The 20,096-nt window shown below is 59.2% G+C and overlaps 2 protein-coding genes across 2 annotated transcripts; one reads left to right on the forward strand and one right to left on the reverse strand.

Moving 5' to 3' along the window:
• Positions 1-516: 516 nt before the first annotated feature.
• Positions 517-780, reverse strand: CHC_T00010104001 (Acyl-CoA diacylglycerol acyltransferase). Its single transcript, XM_005711459.1, has one exon. The coding sequence runs from the start codon at positions 778-780 to the stop codon at positions 517-519; it is 264 nt and encodes an 87-aa protein (XP_005711516.1).
• Positions 781-1,247: 467 nt separating this feature from the next.
• CHC_T00007755001 (hypothetical protein) lies at positions 1,248-1,745 on the forward strand. Its single transcript, XM_005711460.1, has one exon. The coding sequence runs from the start codon at positions 1,248-1,250 to the stop codon at positions 1,743-1,745; it is 498 nt and encodes a 165-aa protein (XP_005711517.1).
• The last annotated feature ends 18,351 nt before the right edge of the window (positions 1,746-20,096 follow it).

Here is a 20,096-nt window from a genome sequence, read left to right on the forward strand (position 1 = left end):
ACGTACGTAGTTGGGGCGTCAGATTCTGCTAGACAAAGAGAAAAGAAGTAGACCGAGGTAGCAATGGCAGGATTTATGTCGACGGATAAAAACAGCGGAACACACGAAGGGCGCGTGTTGAGGGAAACAAGAGCGCTGCAGCCTTCATCGCGTGGCACGAAGGCAATGTGTGAAGCATCGTCTGACACGGACACGACGCGCACTGCAGAGACAAACGACGCGCACTGCGGAGACCCAGGGCGGAGGCGGAGCCTCGTTGATGGAGGTGGATGGGGGCACTTGTGAGGTAAGCCGCCAGGTACAGGTCTACTTTGGTGCGGCAGAGGCGCTGGGGATGCGCAGTTGAAGCACTTGCGAGACCGTGGAGGTGGAGAAGGAGGCGCGGTGGCGGAGACGGAAAGTCATGACGCGGAGCGGAGTGACGTGTGCCGGTGAAAGAGGGAGGGAGGGACTCCCTCCTTATTGCCGTGATTCGATCTTCGAATTTCGAAGTCCGACTCGAGATTCAGGTTTGGATCAGAGGTTGCGCTGCGGCGGCACCGAGTTGCGCAGCGTCGGGATGTAGAACTGCATGAGCAGGACGTACTGCACGGCCGCGCACGCGCACGCCTGCAGCGAGTGCCACGCGACGTACATCTTGCGGATCTGGGTCGTGCGCGGGTAGGACGTCTCGTACACAAACGTCGGTGCGACGACAAAGTAGAGGTAGTTGCCCACGGTGACGTTGCGCGGGTACACGACGGGCTTGTAGATGACGTTGGACAGGAAGCCGGACGACATTTTGCGCACGATGGGGGGGGCGTTTGCGTCGGTAGGCGGCGCGTCCGGGCCCGGCGAGCCGTTGCTGTCGGACGCGGCGGTGGTCGGCGGGGCGGGCGACGAGGCAGCGTCCGCGCTCGAGAGCGAGGCGGTGCTGCTGTTGCGGTTGGTTTGGGCAAAGTGGTAGGTCTTGACGCGGGCCAGACGCTTGTTCCGGGTCTCCTCCCACAGCAGCAGGTTGGTCAGGACGTAGCTGTGCTGCTTGAGGGCGATGGCGACGTAGATGCAGCCGTGGAACAGGCCGGTGAGGGGGTTGAGGTGGGTGCGAAACTGGACGGCGGTAGTGACGACGCCGAGGACGATGAGGGAAAGCCAGTGGAGTGCGAGCGTGGTCCACTTGGACACGCGGCCCCGCGAGTGGGCGTAGACGAGCGAGGAGGGGGCGAGGAAGGCGAGGAGCACGGGCAGCAGGGTGAGTTTTCTTCTGCATGAAGCTGGCCCTGCCGTCCTTCATCATGTGGCTGCTCTTCTTCTGGGGCTTCTTCCACTGCGGGCTCAACGTCATTGCCGAGCTCACGCGCTTCGCCGACCGCGAGTTCTACCGCGAGTGGTGGAACTCTACCACGCTCAACCACTTCTGGCGCACCTGGAACGTCCTCGTGCACGAGTGGTGCGTGCGCCACCTGTACATCGAGTCGCGCAGGCACAACGTCAAGCCCAGCACGGCTGCCTTCGGCACCTTCTTCATGTCGGCCGTCCTGCACGAGTACGTCTGCATGATCGGCTTCCGCATGCTCCGCCCGTACATGTTCCTCCGCATGATGCTGCAGGTCCCGCTCATGAAGTTGTCCAACAGCTGGGCCGGCACCCGCAAGGGCAACATGCTCATGTGGCTCATGCTCTTCGTCGGACAGCCCGTCGTCGTGCTGATGTATGCCAGGGAAAATGTCGCAAAGTGGGGCTCGCTCATGTGCAATGAGACGTGACGGTGGTGAGGGAGGGAGGGGGGGGGAAGGGTTGAGTGAAAGGAAATGGGATACAGAAAACAGGTTGGGAACAGGTAAGATAAGGAAGGGAGGGCTGGGAGGAAGGGGAAAGGGAGGGGGGAGGGCGGTCGGTGTACAGACTGGACCACCGGCAGTGCCGGTCCGGCAGGACCATCTCACTGGGGCTGCCTTTCGGACATATGGGATTTAGTGAAATTCCGCTGGGTCCGGTATCCGTATATATGAATATCCGTGTCGCAGAGACTCAGAGCGCTTAACACCTTGCATGCATCTTTTCAAGCATGCCATGAAGAAGCTTCGAGGCTAATGGACAAGGAGACACTGCATGGAGATGGGCTACAGGGACCCTAGGAAGGCATGGGGGATCTCGATTTCGATGGTTGATCGCGATTAATCGTGGGTCGCCTGAAGAAGGCCGAAGTGGTGATTTTTTCATTTTGCAGCATTAACTGGCAGTTTTTGCGCGCAATTGCGCGCAAAAACATGATTTAATGAAATCGCGGGTTCGAACCCCTTTTTATGGTACCGTTGGTACAGTATTCGAAACTCGGATTCGTTTTCCATTCTTCAATGCGAAGACATCTCTGTGGTCTCCAGGAGAATTGTGAATATTTCAAAAATTCAGCACAACGACAACGACGCGAGTGTAGAGAAACACATGCGCTTGTCAGTCGTCAACACTCGTGTGTACTCACAACGGACACACGTGTGCGAGATGGGATACGTTGACACAGATAACACGTGTAGAAGCTCGTTGCTGATAATGTGGAAGAAGCAGACAGCATTTCGGAGAGCTGACAGAAAATAATGCAGACAGCGAGCGCAACTCTTAGAGATGCGGCGTTCTCGTTACTGACAAATATATGTACCCTACCGCTTTGTAGAGCGAGGAAAAGAAGAAGAAAGGGCACGTAATAAATCACCAACTGTGAGTATTCACGATATTCTTTGGCAAGAATTTGCTACCGCGTTCGTACGCGAGACCCCGTGCGCTTCTGCGCGAGACGACCATCCTTTGGATATTGTCACACACACTGGAAGAATACTTTTGTATCTTCCCCCCCTGGATTTCACAACACTTGCAAGTTTATACGAAATCTAGTTTAATTGATCGTTATGTGTAGCATAAACACCCCCAACGGAGAGGGGTGTATGCACAGCTCGACGTAGACCCCGTCCGAACGGGAAGACGGGGGTGAAGCGGGACACCAGCTAGCGGCACCGGGCAGCGGGCCCGGGTAGCGTGGTAGAGCGGGAACGGGGAGGACGCCGGTACGCGCGAGCGGTTCGACGCCTCGACGCCCCGGCGCGGTACTGGGTGACGATCCAGTACCGACGGGCGGAGGCGGAGCCGGCTCGTGGGCGTACCGCGCGCGTCCTCAACCCGCGCTCGGTGCCGCTCTAAGGTAGTTAGCGAACGCTACCTTAGAATAAGCGGGAAGTCGGACCTTGACGGTCGGTGGGTGACAAGTCCTTGCTTGTCTTCCTCCACCGCCGCCGGTCCGCTCCATATTTAATGTACGTGATAACCTATCATAATAGTACAGTACCGATGTACTGTAGCGACGTACTGTAGCGGTCGGTCAACACTGTAATACTGTCAGCCATCGGGGCTGACAGTACACGTGTGTGTGCGCGCTCTTCGGTCCCGCGCGTACACGTGTACACGTGCGCCCCCTGTACTCGGGGTTACACGTGGTGGTACTGTAGAGCATCGAGCTCTACAGTAACCGATCCGATTCTGAGTTGATCTAATCTAAAATAAAGCCCCAGGGGGGGGGTTATACTACACGGCCCCCCCCTTAAGCGGGGACGTCCGCGTCCACGGGTGCTTGCAGAGAGGGGACAACATGTCCGGCCACGCCGTCTATACGGTCGATTCCGCTCTCCCTGTCGACTCTGCTCCCTGCTCGCTATCCTCCGTGTTCCGTCTCGCACCCCCCTACGCGCGCGCAGGTCATTCCCCCTCCCCTTCTGGGGACGACGAATTCGTCGTCACTCCGTCACCCCTGCCCCCTTTCCGGCGCGCGATCCTGCGTGTGCCCTCCGGGCTGGTCCTCGTCATCACCCTACTACCCCCGTCGTGGGAGTCCGCCCTCGTTCATCCGGCCTCAGCTCGGTCGGCTCCCTCTCCCGTCCTTCCTCACGGGTTCGTCACCTCTGTCGGTCGCGTACTCGGTTCGCGCGTCCCGTGTCTCCCTATGTCGCCCCTCATCCCTTCTCGGGGCGGTCCCTCGCTCCCTCTGCCCCCGCCTGGCAGTGGATCGAGCACGCCGGTTGTCTGCCCCTTGACCACTGAGGCCCCCACCTCCGCCGAGAAGGAAGGTACCGATTCGTCGGCTCCCCCGCCATGGTGGCCTCCGCGTCCCTTCCGGAAGTCCCGAGGGGGTCGCGCCTCTACCGTGTCCGACGAGTTATGCCCCCCGCCTTCCATCATCCCGCTGCCAGAGGCTCGTCCGGTGACTGGGGCCTCGGTGCCGCTTCGACCTGAGCGTGTTGACGACGCGGTCGGCCCATCCGGTGGAGACCTCATGACGGGGCCCCGCGGTGGCCCGTACGACCCCGGGGAGGGCTCGCCTGGGGCCTTTGGCAGCTGCCGGCATCCCGGTGCGCCGCGCGCTGCCCCCCGCCTCGACGAGGGCGGAGAGAGGGAGGCGTCCAACACCTCCACGAGGTGGCTGGGGGTGCCCTTGGAGCGGTCAATCCCGCTACCGCTCGGTCGCTTGACATACGCGTGGCGACGCCATGCGCGGGCGGGCGTCACCGTGGGCGAGCTGCTGTCAAGGGAGTCCCTACGTCCTGACCTTCTACGAATTCGGTCCATATACGAAGGAGGGCTGACCGAAGAGGCCTCCTTGGCGCTGGGTCGCCTCCTCGCCGAGGGCGGGGGCGCTCCTTACCAACTACCCGACGAGATTCCTAGCGATAGGACTTTCGCTTTTTGCGTGGAAGAGGTCGAGTATGTCGACCAGATGTCGGCGTACCTCTTCCACCGGGGCCCCCGTGGTCCCCCTCGCTTCATTCTCCCGGAGGTCACCGGGCTCTACGTCGGCCCCCGTCCGCGCACTTGCTCTAAGGCGCGAGCGGCCCTCCAGAAGTCCGCATGTTCCCTCATGCGGATTCACTACATTGCCCTGGCGCCCAACGATTGGGCGACTTACCGGCACCGCGGGGAAGAGGACGGGCGCGTGTTCCCGTCCGCCTCGTTCTCCCCGGGCTTGTCGAGAAGCGATTTCCCTGAGCTTCCGCCGGTCGTAGGGGAGTCGCTCCCCTCGTTGGGAGTTCACCCGTTACTCCCCTACATCTTGAAGCACTTCGGCTTCGCCTGCGGTGACCCAAAGCACCCGGCTTTCGATTCCCTCGCGTACAACGTAGAGCGAGAATGGGCGTGGTGTCTCGGTAACGCCTTCATGAATGAGGTCTCTCTCCACGGGCGTGCTTTCGTGCAACCCGTGGGGGTACTCTCCTTCCTTGGGCGAGTGGCGCTATCCCTTCCGGACGTTGTTATGCATCCTCTCGAGCGTGGCTCACCGTGTGTGGCCTGGTCGTACTCCTCTGTACTAGACCTGATGCACCGCGCCGGTGCGGTGCCCGAACGTAATCGTCGTCCTTGGACGGACTACACGACAGGGACTCGGAGCCTCTTTCTCGCGTATGACCATCGGAGCGACTCCTTCGTGGCCCGTCCAAGCGTCCCCACCTCAGGCCCGTCCCGAGGCAAGGGAGGCGTCGGGTCTACGGTGCGCGAGGCGCGTCGGAAGCGGTATCGTGACCTGGACGGCGAGCTTCCCGCAATCGCGTTGGCCAGGGTGGGCGTGCCGTCGGTGCTTCCCAAGGCGGGTCACGATACTGCGTTGGGGTCCCCGTTGCCCCCTCTGCCTTCCCTTGGCTCCGTCGGTTGCCTCGGTGCCCAACGGAACACCGCGTTGACCCTTGACCTAGCTCGCGACGAGCTCACCGCAATCCCCAGGTTGTCTCGCGCCCTGGGGAGTCTGGTCGATAGGGCTTGGACTGTAGAGGGACTACTCCGTACCCTCACGAGCTGGTATGTCGAACGTAGCAGCGAAGCGCGCCGTCTCGGGGCGGAACGACAGGCGTTTGCCGCAGAGCGTGACTCCCTCGCGGAGCAGCTCCGCGGCTCTCAGGATGAGCTGAAGGTTCTACGAGAGTCGTCCTCCCTACAGGCGAGTGGTCTCCGGCGCGCGGCGTCCGATCGCGATAGATACCGCGGCGAGCGGGACGCCCTCAGGGCCGAACGCGCCGCCCCGTCGGCCGTGAGCCTTCCTGGCCCGGTACCACGTCAGGGCCTTCGAGACCCTTACCAGAGTCGCGAGCTCGGCTCTTCGATGGCCGACGAACCCGCGACTTCGGTCACCCCAGCTCGCGGGTGGACGACGCATGGCGTAGTCGCCCTTCCACCGCTTCACGAGACGGAGGCGGACGTGCCTTCGCACCCCAGCTATTGTCCTCCGACGGGGCGTGCTTCCGGTTCGTCGGCCCCCTCGAACGGTACGATCCGTTGAACGCTCGGGTCTACCGACGATTACGCGGCACCCCTTGACAGCTCCCTCTGGTAAAAGCCCCTAAGGCATTTTCTTGTCCTTTGCTCCCCGACGTGCGTTATCGATTTCTCCCCTCGGCCTACACCGCGGCCTTGCTTGTAGCACGACCCTCCCCGATGGGCTGTGCTCAACGCGGTCCCCTCGTCCGTATAAGCTAGCGACGTACACACGGGAGTCGCTGAGGGGGCAACCGGTCGCCTTGCTCTCTCGTGGGTTAGATGAGCTGCGGCGTACGGTGGTTAGAGCCCCGTCTCCGGCACTTCCCCTTCTCGGCTTCTACGCGTCACCCTCGTACGACGTGAGGGCGCTGCGTGATGTGCCCTGTCTCGTGAGGCGTCTTTGGCCGCGTGCGCGGCGGCAACGTCGACGGTCGAGCGTACTGCGCCGTTTCGCGTGGCCTCCCTTTCTCTGTCCGCCTCCCTCTCCGTCCTCCGCCTGCCGGCGACCTCTCCGTTCGGTCCCAAAGGGCACGGCGTGTCCGAAGGAGGGGCGCGGAGACCGAGAGACTCAGGGAGCTCGGACGTGAGGGTGGTCAAGCCCGAGCGGAATTAACGAGCTCCCATTGGTCGGTCTGCTCTTACGCAGTTGAGGAGCGCACATGGGCGATTTCTGAGGTACCCAATTTAACGATGTCCCATTGGCCGGTCGATCGCCGACTCCTTCTGCCCCACGTGAGGTGTGTGCGGAGCGCAGTTACTTCTCCTCCTCGCCCCCCTCCCTTTGCGCGCAGTCGGTGCCTTTCCCGAGTGGGAGGCGAGTAGAGGGGGGGGGTGCCACGCCGTGCAGCTGAGCGGCCGAGCGTGGCCGCGTGGCCGAAGCCGTCTTTCTAGCATGCGCGTGCGGATAGGTTCCCCCGCTCCAGCACCGAAGTCAACGGTTCCCATCCCTCGGCTACGGCGTATAAGATGATAGGTAGAAAGAGCCAGAAGTCGGGGAATGGCCCGCCCTCGAACGCTCCGTATGTCTTTGCTGTACCGTGTTCCGCCACAGCTCTTCGACAGCGTTTGTGTAGCGAGCTGGTCCGCGTGGTGAAGCTAGTGATGGGTTGCCGAAGGAGAGTGTAAGGCGGGAACACTCAGAATGATGCACGAGAAGAGGCGTCGTCCTCGTCGACCACCACGCGCTTCCCCACGATGGTCTCCTGACGCAAGCCCACCGTCAGGTTCTCAGCGTCCTTGCTTTCCATCTGCACATACATCTATCCTGCATCTGAGCATGCCAACCGCGTTGACGTTCGCGACCCGCGCTCCGGTTCTCAAATTCACGGCTAGCGGCAAGGCGAGGGCCTGACGTTTCTGCTCGTCGCAGTGGCGTCGCTAGCCAACTGACTCGCGGGGTACGGTCGCGCGGGTTATTCTTCTCGCCGTCGCTGTGCGCTGGCGCCGCTTTCTTGCGTTTCTTCCCTCTTCTGCGGGGGCGGCGTCTTCTTGCTGCGCCGAGGCCAGGGTAAGCGTCTTAGTCTGCTCCTCTCTGAGCGTCGTAGTTGGGGTTGCGGGTTCGCCGGGTGTTCGTCGTCGGTACCCGTCCCTCCTTTCGGCCATAGGCCGCCTGTTCGCAACCGCGGTTCGCGATCCGCACAGAGATGAGAGGTCAGTGACGTAGGGTCCCCTGGGGGAGGCGGCTTCCAGCGCCGTTCGCCGTTGGTGGCGGATGTTCGAGTGCGCGGAAGCTCTCCCCCCCGCGCTCGTCTTCTCCTCAACGGTAGTCCGCCGCTCCCCCGTTGGTCGAGGGGGCACGGCTCGGGTTCGAAGCTCGACCTGTGCTCGGTCGGCAGTGCGCGCTAGGAAGGTTAGAGGAAAAAGAACCAGTCTGGCGGCTCGCCGCACGTCAGTATTTCGAGGCACCCGCTCGATGCGAGCGTGGGATTCAACCTCGCGCGTGCTTCCCTGCTCGGTCAGGGGGCGGACGTGTGTACCTTCCGGTGGTACCTGTTGTACCCTAGCTCAGCGCCGTCCGCCTTCTCCTTGCTTTTCGTATGGCGTACAGTGCCCCAGGACGCGGCGCACGTGCCGGTGTAATTTATCCCCCCCTTAATTTTTCCGTTATTTTCGGGGTACTGTGGCGGCAGTGATTTGGTGATGACGCGATCGGTGTTGGTGCATGGCGCGCATCTGGCGCCGCTCACGTGTAACGTTCTCATCTCCCCGTATCATTACGGGGCATGTCTCGGCGGCGGTTTTGAAATGTCTCTCGTCCGTGCGCACATATTGGTGCCCCTCCGACTGAGTTGCTCTCGCTTCCTCGCTCTTATTGAACGGCCCTAGCGCGCGTTCTCCTGACGCCGCTCCCCTCGCCTGGGCGTCTGCCTGCGCGTTTCGTGCGTCTTCTCGCGCACGACCCACACCGGGAGGGTCATGATCCGGTCTTCTGCCGGGCTGTATAACCCGGATGCTGATTGATGGCTCGCCGTGAGCCTCCACCTTCTCGGATATTCCGAGACACAAGCGACGGGCATTCTTGTCGTTAGCTCCGCCCACCGAGGGCTCTCGTGATCCCACCGCTGATCGTGTCGTTCGTCGGGCGCCCCTCCTCGCCGTGGTTGCTGGACTTAACGGATCGTCCGGCAATCCTGTTCGGGGGGGGGTCGTTCGATTTTTCCGATCTGAACGGGGTTTTGCGGTCCTCGTAATGTCGGTCATTACGAGGGCTCAACATTCTTTTTTTTTAGGCAGTTCGTACTGTCCTGTTCTTCTGTCTCGCGTCCTTGACGTCCGAGAAGTCAAGACGATTTGACTTGAACGCGTCGCAGGCTGTGACCCTCCGATAGGGTCCGCCGACCTCCTTCGCTCCCCCTTTTAGTCGGTTCGTGCAGGCTGGGGTTAATCCGCGAAGGAGCGGTTGAGGGCCCCCCCCTTAAGCGTGAACGTCCGCGTTCACGGTTTGGGTGAGGTCTCTGCCGGTACGTCTCCGGAGGCGTTGGGCGTAACGAGACACCAACTCCTCCGGAACGTGAGTCCGCGCAGTCCAAGTGGGCGCGTCGTAATCCGCCCACTTGATGAGGAACTCCGTAGTTCCGTCTTCCATGACTCGATGTCTCAGTAGCCGTTCGACGGCATACTGCGTTCCCGTGGTGACCTTATCGGCGAGGTCCCGCGGGGTCGTCGTACTTGCTCGTGGCGCGTCTATCGGAGACGGCGCGTACACGCAGCGGTCGGCGGAGACTCGCTCGGTGACCCCATCACGATCGATCGTGATGGTTCGGCGGTCGTTGGCGAGCACGCGGTAGGGTCCGACAGCGGGCGAAGCGAGCTTGTTTGATGTCTTAGCCCCATCGGTGGGGTTGAGATATACGTATTCTCCGGGACGGAGCCGGGAATTAATACGTCGTATGCGCTTATCGAAGTCGCGCTTGTAGCGAGCCTGCGTCCGGCGCAGGCTCCCGTAGGCCTTCTGGATAGTCGAATCCAAGGTCTTGAGGAACTCGGCACGTTGGTTCCCCCTATCGGAAGGGGGCGCGTCGCCATCCGCCCGTCGGAGAGAGAACTCCGGCGGTGGCCTGCTGAGCACGAGCTCAAACGGCGTGGTGCGTGTGGTGCGATGTACGTGGGAGTTGTACGCATACGTAAGCGGCCCCACGTACACATCCCAGTCGTCCTGGTGTTCACCCACGTAGTTCCGCAGCATCGAGGCGATTGTTCGGTTATAACGCTCGACTTGCCCGTTCGTTTGGGGATGGTACGCCGAAGTGTACAAATTCGTTATCCCCAGAACGCGGCACGTGCTGTGGAAGAACTTGGCATTAAACTGAGGGCCGTTGTCCGAAAGCAACGTGCGAGGGACGCCATACTTGAACACCCACGAGTCGCAGAACGCAACTGCGACCGTGTGCGCTGTTATCGTGCGGAGCGCAACGACTTGCGTTAGCTTACTGAAGCGGTCCGTAATCACGAGCAGGAACCGTTTTCCTGTCTTCGTCTTGGGGAGCGGTCCCAAGATGTCGATCGCGAGGCTCTCGAGGGGCCTCGTAGCTGGAAACAATCTCAATCGGTTGAGATGTTTCCTCAGCTTCACCCGGTTCATCGCGCAGGTTCGACACCCTCGCACCGTGGCTGCGACGTCTGCAGCCAGGTGGGGCCAGTAGTACTCGCGTCGAAGTGCGTAGTACATACGGTTCTGGCCCGGGTGCCCCGCGATGGCCGGGTTGTGGCACAGGCGAAGGAGCCTGGCGCGGAGCGTCCGAGGTACCACCACCTGAACGATATCAGGGTCGAAGGGGTGTCTCCGCTTGAGCACCCCTTGGTGGTCCTCGAAGAACGCGGAGTCCCGGGACTCTGACTGTCGTGCCAAAACGGTTTGGCAGAAGTCATCCACGCGTTGCTCCTCGGCTATCTCCTCTATCGTAAGAGGGGCCGGAAGGTCGTCCTGCGGTGGGGCGACCGGGGAGTCGAGCGCGCCAGCCTCGGGGTCCTCGGCGCGCTGGATGTCGGCGGCGTCGAACTCGTCGTTCTCCTCCCAAAACGAATTGGGTCCTTGGAGAGCGGGGGCTTCGTCGTCATCTCGCGGTTCGTCGCGCGTCCGTACGCGCGACCTTGTTCGGGCTTCGGCTTGATTCCGTGTCGTTACGAAGACATGGACGGCCTGATGATCACAGCTCGCGGTACAAGCGTGGTCCGCGAGCTCGTTCGATACGTCTCGAACTGTCGTGCCCTCGTCGAAAGTGGGGATGTCGTCATCCACCTCGACGGTGGAGCGAAGGTCATCGGCGACCTTCGGCGACACGAGTCGTGACAGGGCATCGGGCACCTGATGCACGCGTCCGGGGCGGTACTGAATGGTGAAATCGTATTCAGCCAGACGTAGCCGCCACCGGGTGAGTCTTCCGGAACTCTCGGTGAGGGACATGAGCCATCGGAGGGCGTCATGGTCCGTCCGTACGGTGAACTTCGTGCCTTCTACGTACGGCCGTAGTGTGCGGACGGCCCACACTACGGCGAAGCACTCGCGTTCGGTAGCGCTGTAGTTGCGCTCACTATCGGACAGTGAGTACGACCAATACCCCACGGGGCGCCAGTCGTTCGGCTCTTCGTGCTCCTGAAGTAAGGTGCAGCCGAGTTGGTAGGCACTCGCGTCGGTGTCTATCATGTACGGACGACCGTGCCGGGGCAGCGCGAGGATCGGCGGAGCGATCATGCACTTCTTAAGGTTCTCGAACGCCTGAAGTTGCAGCTCCGTGGGGTTATAGAAATCGGGATCCGAATCCTTGCCCGTCATGTCGGTCAGAGGACGTGCAATCTTAGCGAACCCCTTAACGAATCGGCGGTATACGTTACACGCCCCGAGGAACGAGCGCACTTGCGTCAACGTCCTCGGGAACGTGGACGTTTTGAAAGCGTCGGCCGCCGTATCGGCCACGCTCAACTTGCCTGGGGAGATGACGTGCCCCAGGTAGTGCACCTTCGGTCGGAAGAAGCTGCACTTCTTGAGCTTAAGGGAGATACCGGAACTCCGCAGTAAGCTCAAGACGGTATCGAGATGCCTCGCGTGTTCTCCGTGCGTACGGGAGAACACGATCACGTCGTCGAGATAGACGAGGCATATTTGCCAGCGGACTCCGGAGAGTATTATGTCGAGCGCACGTTGGAAGGTGGCCGGTGCCCCTTTGAGTCCAAACGGCATGCGCAAGTGGCGAAACGTGCCCATGTGCGTCGTAAACGTGGTCTTATCCCGGTCTTCCGGGGCGACCGGGATCTGCCAATAACCGGAATTGCAGTCCAACGTGGTGAAGACGGCTGCATCTCCTAACGAGTCGATGCAGTCGTCCATCCGTGGCAGTGGATACGAATCCGCTGCGGTCTTCGCGTTGAGACGCCGGTAGTCTACGCAGAACCGAAGAGAGCCGTCTTTCTTCGGTACGAGCACCACCGGGGACGCCCACTCGGTGCTCGCGGGTTCGATAACCCCTGCGTTCAACATCTTGTTGACCTCCTTCGCAACCATTTCGCGCATGGCCGGGCCCTTCCGATAGGGCATAGAACGAATCGGTTTCGTTCCCGGTTCGAGGGGGATGCGGTGCTCCGTGGCTTGGATCGTTCCAAGCGCACCGCTCCATAGACTCGAGTGCTTACGGAGCATCTCGAGCACGTGGCCACAGAGCTTGTCATCATCGATGTATGACAGGTCAATCTCTTTTTCCCAATCCATCGGTGGATTTTGGGGATCCTTTTGCTGGGGGAGTACAGTACCCCTCGCCGTCGGTTGGCCTAGAGGTGACCGTTCGACCGGGTCGACCCCCCTGCCCCCGACGGTGGTCTTATCGTCGGAGTTGGATCGGCCAACTCCTACCCCACCGACTTGATCGGTCAAGTCGGTCAGGTGTAGCGCGTGCGCGATCCCCTCGGCGACCTTACGTTCGGGAGTGAGGATCGCGAGGGGGTTGCGCTTCGCGTATCCCACGACGGTGTGCTTCGGAAGCCTTCTTTCTCGTCGTGAGAAATTCGCGACGATGACGTCGAAGGTCTGATTCGGTAGGACCTCCGCGACGCCATTCGTCAGCCTCACTCCATGTCGGTGTTGGAGTGAGGGCTTGGGTTCCAGGAACACGAGGCCCCTCCCCGCGGTTGTCACACGCACGCGGGCTTGTGACATCGCGGGGATGGTAACCCAGCGGGCGATTCGGATCGCTTGCGGGGCCTCCTCGCGTACGTCTGGCCGACCCGTGTGTCGCCCGTGTCGCCTGGTAGGGGGAGTCGACTCCCCCTTTCCGTCGACGATGGTGACGGAACCGCCTTGGCGTAGCTCCATTCGTTGAGCTTCGATGTCGATACATCGCACGTGCGTATCGATGAAGGCCGTGCCGAGAAGGACCGGCACGGCGAGCTGGTCCGCAACTACGAACGGAATTCGGAACACCGTGTTCCTCAACCGCACCGCCAGGCGGACGACGGCCGAAAGCTTGAGGGGGTTGCTATTCGCGCCTGCCAATCGTGGCAGAGGTGCGTCGTGCACGACGTAACGCGTCCAATCGGGGGGAAGGTCGGCCTTCCTCACCAGATTATACCCCGAGCACGTATCAACGGCGATCGTGCGGGGTTTAAATGCATTTCCCTCTGTGGCTATCGAGCCGAGGACGTTGTAGATCTTCGACGTCATAAGGCAAATGACGCCGTCGACAACCTTCGGGGCGACCTTATCGGTGAGGTCGTTCCGCCGGGGCCCTCGATTTCGGTGCTGGCCCCGCTTGCGTTTCCTTCTCCCCCTTCCTCGGGGCGTCCGCGGATCAGTGACGCCCCTCGGATTACTCGAGTCCGTATGACACGGACCTTTCTCCGGCGACCTTGGGCTCGCGGGAGTCAGGGGGTCGACCGAATCTTTTCGGTCGTCGTTGCTCCCGTCGCCATCGTTACGCCTCACCGGGACGTCGGCTGTCCCGGTGTCTTGTTCTCCTAACGTCGGGCCTTCGGAGGCCTCGACGTGCGCTCCCTCCTGTATCGGCATTACAGGAGCTCCCGTGCCCGCCTTCGGAAGCGGGGGATGTATTATCGGACAATATCCCCCGTGTCCTTGGCGAGCACGCGGGGTCGGGTCTAGTTCGTGGGGAAAAGACGGCTCACGCGACCGCGTGTACGTAACCGTCTTTACCCTTTTTTCGAACTACCCGTGCTATCGGAGCTAACCTCCTGGCTATCGACGGCCAGGTCCTCTTCCGGTAGCCGGTCGCGTGGGTCGGGACGATTCCCCCACTGCGGCTCGGCGGCCTTGGCGAAGTACTCCGGTACTTCCGGGCCTTGACCTGCGGCGTCCGGTCGTCGCAGGATATGGGGGACGAAGCGAGTCGGCCCTCCTTCGTGACCCTCCGTGGGTAGAGGGTCCGGTTCCTCTACCCAGTCTTGCAGGTACATTATCGCATTTTGTACCTGTTGGGGTAACCGAGAACGGTCTCGGTCCCCTCTTTCTCCTTGTCGGGGGTACCTTGTGTCCGCCTGGCGATAGGCGGGTCGATCCCGACGATCGACTTCGTTACGACGGTACCCGCCTCCACGGGGGGCGAAGCGTGCGCCCCCACCCGTTCGGTTCGGAAAACCTTGACGCGGAGGACGGCCCTCGCCCACCGCTTGCCGGAGGAGATTGCGCGCACCGGGGCGCGTCTCCATCTGGTAGCGGTAGTTCCTGTACGCCGTGAACATTCGTTGTTCCGGCGACAGGAACGGGCACGCGTACATGGCATGCCCGTACGTACGGTATAGCCAGCACACGTACGCGCTGCCGTCCGTTGAGGCGAAGGTTGCCGCGTGCCGCGCCTCCTCATCGGTGAGGAGGGGCACGCGAGGCGCTTCGCCTCCTGCATCTCGGCTCGATATGTCGAGCTCTGCGACCCGGGGGTCCGTACCCCTTGCCACTCTTGGAGTGGCCGCGAAGGCGGTCGCGTAACTCGATGTCGTTCCGGTCGACATCGGTGAGGGGGTTCGTGCCCCCACGGGCCCTGCTCCTTGCGTAATGAGGACAGGGTCGGCCTGCCACTCATTCTCCCCGATATGGAGGGTCGAGGCGGGCGAACTTGTCGCGGCGGACTTCGTAGTCCTGCCAGCCTTCCCTGCCGGTTTCGAATCCGGCAGAGGTAAACCGCGCCGGGCGCGGTACGTTGTACCTTCCGCCGTGGCGATACGGCGGATGGTCGGAAGATCGGTCTTCTGACTGCCTGGCAGCCTTTGCACAGTTTCGGATACTGCGGCACGGGTTGCCGGTGCAAGTCCCCGCACGAAGTAGTGCGCGAGGGACTGTTCGGAGAAGACTGCCGTGCATCGGAACGCGGCAGTCTCGAGTCGGTCAGCAAACGTGCTTTCCGTCTCATGCGATTGCTGTCGCGCCGTAGCGACAGCGTCGTACGCTTCACCTAACACGTCGTCCGTGAGGTAGCGTTTTAAGAATTGATTCACGAGCCCCGGCCAGCTCACGTCGTCGTGGAGCTGGCCGGCGCGGAGGCCACGCATCGTATAACTCGTATACAGGCGCTCCGCGTCGCGCTCGAAGAAGTGCGCGAGGACTCGTACCGCAACACCCTCGGTCAGGTGTTGCGCGTTGAAGGTGATTCGGATATCCTTCAAGAACGGCAGCAGCTGGATCGGGTCGGTGCCGTCGAAGCTGCGCATCGTGGGACGGATCCCACGACAGCGTTGGACGTACTTCGCGATCCGTCCCGCGTCACCCGAGGTAACGAGCCTCGAGGTGTTGTCCAAGCGGTACATACGATAGTCAGCAACGGCGCTGAACTCTTGGATCATCGTATGTACCGGCTCGATCCCGGGTTCAGCGGGACCCAGCGTGCCGAAGGAGGTAACCGGTAGCGTACGGACGTCTACCGGACCTGGATGCTCGGCGTAACTCGCCGGCGGGTAGCCGCCCCAGCGGGGATCAACGGAGAACGTCGGTTCTCCGGATCCGCGGGCGGCTCCTCCACGGTCCTTTTCGTCCGCGTACGATACGCGGTCCACTTGCCGCCTACTTCCGGCGATAGGCGGCAAGGCTTGGGTCTCAGACGCGAAGTTCGCGTCTATCGGAGGACGGCTTCCTTCTGCAGTCCGACTGGTAGCGGCACCAGTCGGACGCCAACCCTCGGGGGCGGCGGCGCTCGGAGGTACGGTACCACCGGGCCCTCTCGGGAGGGCACCGGGTAGCCTTTCGGCCATGGTACGTTCCATGTCACGAGCACGCCGACGAGTGGCGTCGAGCTCAGCGGAGAGGTGCGCGAACGCACCCAATTGCTCTGCGGACGGAGAGGTTCGGTCCTCGGGTCGTCTCACCGAGGTCGGCCTCTCAGGACGACCTGGCCCGGACGGTCCGGGCGAGGCGAAACGGGAGTCTTCGACGAGCACGATCCGCGAGTGTAACTCGTCGATCAGTGCTCGGAGATTCTCTAAGGACTGCGTCACTCTATCGAACCTCCCTTCACGCAGGGAGCGGAGTTCGGCCATACACCGAGTGTATACATTGTCCGATACATCGATCCGAAGGGAAGTACGGACTTCCTCGATGTATTCGGCTATGCGTTCGAACATCGCCGCCGCTCTTTCCTCGGAGGATCCGAGCGACGGTTCGCGGTCACGAGGACCTGCGTCGCCGTCGCCCGACGGGGCGGATGGGGACTGCACAGCGGCCGGACTCAGATCCGCCGCTTCGGAGCGGATCGAGGGCTCAAACTCTTGGCTCATCTCGACGCGATCGGTTCGCGGAGGGAAGCGGAAGTCTTCTCGGAGATCGGACTCCAGGGTCTTCTAGGTCGGGAGACCACTGTAGCATAAACACCCCCAACGGAGAGGGGTGTATGCACAGCTCGACGTAGACCCCGTCCGAACGGGAAGACGGGGGTGAAGCGGGACACCAGCTAGCGGCACCGGGCAGCGGGCCCGGGTAGCGTGGTAGAGCGGGAACGGGGAGGACGCCGGTACGCGCGAGCGGTTCGACGCCTCGACGCCCCGGCGCGGTACTGGGTGACGATCCAGTACCGACGGGCGGAGGCGGAGCCGGCTCGTGGGCGTACCGCGCGCGTCCTCAACCCGCGCTCGGTGCCGCTCTAAGGTAGTTAGCGAACGCTACCTTAGAATAAGCGGGAAGTCGGACCTTGACGGTCGGTGGGTGACAAGTCCTTGCTTGTCTTCCTCCACCGCCGCCGGTCCGCTCCATATTTAATGTACGTGATAACCTATCATAATAGTACAGTACCGATGTACTGTAGCGACGTACTGTAGCGGTCGGTCAACACTGTAATACTGTCAGCCATCGGGGCTGACAGTACACGTGTGTGTGCGCGCTCTTCGGTCCCGCGCGTACACGTGTACACGTGCGCCCCCTGTACTCGGGGTTACACGTGGTGGTACTGTAGAGCATCGAGCTCTACAGTAACCGATCCGATTCTGAGTTGATCTAATCTAAAATAAAGCCCCAGGGGGGGGGTTATACTACATTATGGACCCCTCATCGCAACTGTCGCAACGCGACTTGGAATCGATCAAGAAACACATCAGCAAAGTGGATCGAACCCACCCGCTCATCGAAAACATTTGCGTGGAACTTGATGAAGCTATTGACCTGCCAGCCGAAGAAATTTTATCTTTCTTAAAAGATTGTCTTTCTCTAGATGTTCTACTAGTCGACCCAGCGATGGAAAAAAGGCAGATTTTTCGAGCCATCCGAAAAGTAATTGAGGTTTGTGGAGTGGAAGTTAGTTATGCTGCAGGTATACCGCTTCCGAACAAAGTAATAGAAGCACTGTACTCGGACATTCCTGATGTTTTAAATGAAGCCCAGCAAATGCTACAAGCTTACAAAAAGTTTGGAACATTCAAACCTGATTTTGTCCCAGAACAGAGTAACCCAGAAATACTGACATACACCCCAGCAGAGACTGACCTTGCTCGTGATGAGGTAGGAATACAACAAGACACGCGTATTGCAAGGAACGATGCAGCTGAACAACCACTGGAATATCAACCTCAACAAAAGGAAAATCTGCGAGCAACCGTTCCGCTTGAAAATTCTATCCCGAGGAAGCAAAACCTGGCGAAAAATAGACAGGCTGTTGCAAATGCATTCCATCACAATAATGGAAAATTTTCGGGATCACCCGGGACTGGAATACCTTTGCACATCGTCAAGAGGAAATTCGAAGAACTAGTGTTTGAACAAGAAATTCCGGAAACGGATCGCGTTCAATTGATGCACAACTGTTTGTCAGGTATAGCTCAGGAATATTTTTATTCTACAGTACGAAGCACTGCGGAAAATAGCGAAGCTGCATTCGATATGATTTCGGAAAGGTTCAGCTCCAAACAACATCAGTCTCAGGCCTTAGCATACCTTCGTCGACTCTCCTTTTCTGGAATTAAGAGCGAAAAGTCATGTTCAGATATTGAGGCTCTAGCAGCTGCACATTCACGTATTTTAGAATACATCCCACAATGCGGACCATCATACCAAAACGAACATCAAGATGGAAACATGGGTGAGTTCCTCGCAGGTATTGTCGACGGACAGCCTTGGGCTGAGCACGTCCTTACCGCACGAATAACCGCGAATGGAAAAGAGAAGGGCATGGACTACAATTCGCTTTATGCTATGCTGGTCTCAGCCTTGACACTCGTAGACAATAGAGAAAAATCGGACACCTCACCAAAAGGAAATCCCGCTGACTCAGTGTTCTATGGTGAGACCTATGGAAAGCATATCCCAAGAAAAAGGAACACAACAAACAGATATAGCTCTAACAAGTTTAATCGAAAAAGAAGAACGCCCAGCGAACTTCAGGCTCTAAAACAAAGAACAAAATGTCTAGTCTGTAAAAAGGTTGGCCACTGGAAAAATGAATGCCCGGACAAAAGGTCTACGATGACAGACATTATCAGAGCTCGTATCAAAGAAAATGGAGGAACGGACAAAGCAGCTGCCCAAGTCCTTTTTTCTTTAGCCGACCAAGAGGATTCGTATGCAGAATATGCTGCACAAGCCGAAAATGGGCATGGCCCGTGCAACGGAAGCGAAGAACACAGCGCTCTCAACACTTTCGAAAGCCTTTACAGCGCCACGGAGTCCGGTTCCGGTCTAGAAGATGCTCTCCAAAACACATTCGAAACTTTGCTCACTGGCCTAGAAAGCGACGAAGAGTCCGAAGAGATAAGCAATGACAAAGTGGATTTTTGACTGCCAGCGCACCTTTTGTGGACAGTTCGCTGGCCAGCAAGGCTCCACCTCCTACCTACTCACAATCTCAAACATTGGCTACCGGTTCTAAAATTCACAAGTGTGGAATGATTTGTGGGACACGAAGGAGCATTGGTCAAAGGAAATAGCAACACAGGTTGCTAGAACAACGGATCCCAATTGATATACACTACATGAGAGACGCCTTTCGTAAATCAAGAAGGTTCTCCCCAGGCCGACCCCCGGAATTCGCCGGCGCATGTATTGATATTGGATCCCCTCGATCTTTGATCGGTCTCAGTCAAGCAAAAGCTTACTGTAGAGCGATGCGTATCAAACTGACCCTTTCACCTTCTCAAAACTGTTTCAGATTTGGTACCTATCCTACTACTTCGCTCGGCAAAATGGTAATACTACTACCCACTCCCAGAAGCACTATCTCACTGAAGGTAGACGTAGTGCGTGAAAATATTCCAATGCTTATCGGACTAGACGCATTATTTCAACACGGTTTGGAACCCTCAGTACTGAAACGATCCCTCAATTGTACGAAGCAAGATTGGTCACTCCCTTTACAAATGAAGCATGGACATCTGTATTGTTGTTGGAACCCATCTTCATTTTCCGTATTCTTTACAAGAAACCAATTGGAGCGGTTACATCGGCACATGCTCCACCCTTCATCACGCAAACTTTACGACCTTTTGCGCAAAGCTGATCCCGAGAACCTGCAACCCGATACTCTGAAGACCCTCAAGGATGTATCAAAGGCATGCGAGACGTGCACTCTATATGCTCCCAAACAAATCACATTTCGCATCAGAGACGCAGATAAGATCATATTCAATCATCGCATATTGATGGACATCATGTTTCTGAAAGACAGACGGCAAAAGTCTAGACCCTTGTTGCATGTTATAGACGCTGGAACTCGTTTTAGTGCCGCAGCATTTTTGAAGGACAGTAGCACAACCACAATTTGGAATACGTTTATCAAAATTTGGTCTTCAGTTTACGTTGGATTCCCGGAATCATTACTTACAGATCAAGGGTCTGTCTTTCTTTCTCGAGAATGGAAATACAATTGTGAATCCTCCCGAATTGAGCTACTTAACACAGGAACAGAAAGTCACAATTC

The sequence above is a fragment of the Chondrus crispus genome, genomic scaffold (genome assembly GCF_000350225.1).
Source record: "Chondrus crispus Stackhouse genomic scaffold, scaffold_83, whole genome shotgun sequence".
Lineage (NCBI taxonomy): Eukaryota > Rhodophyta > Florideophyceae > Gigartinales > Gigartinaceae > Chondrus > Chondrus crispus.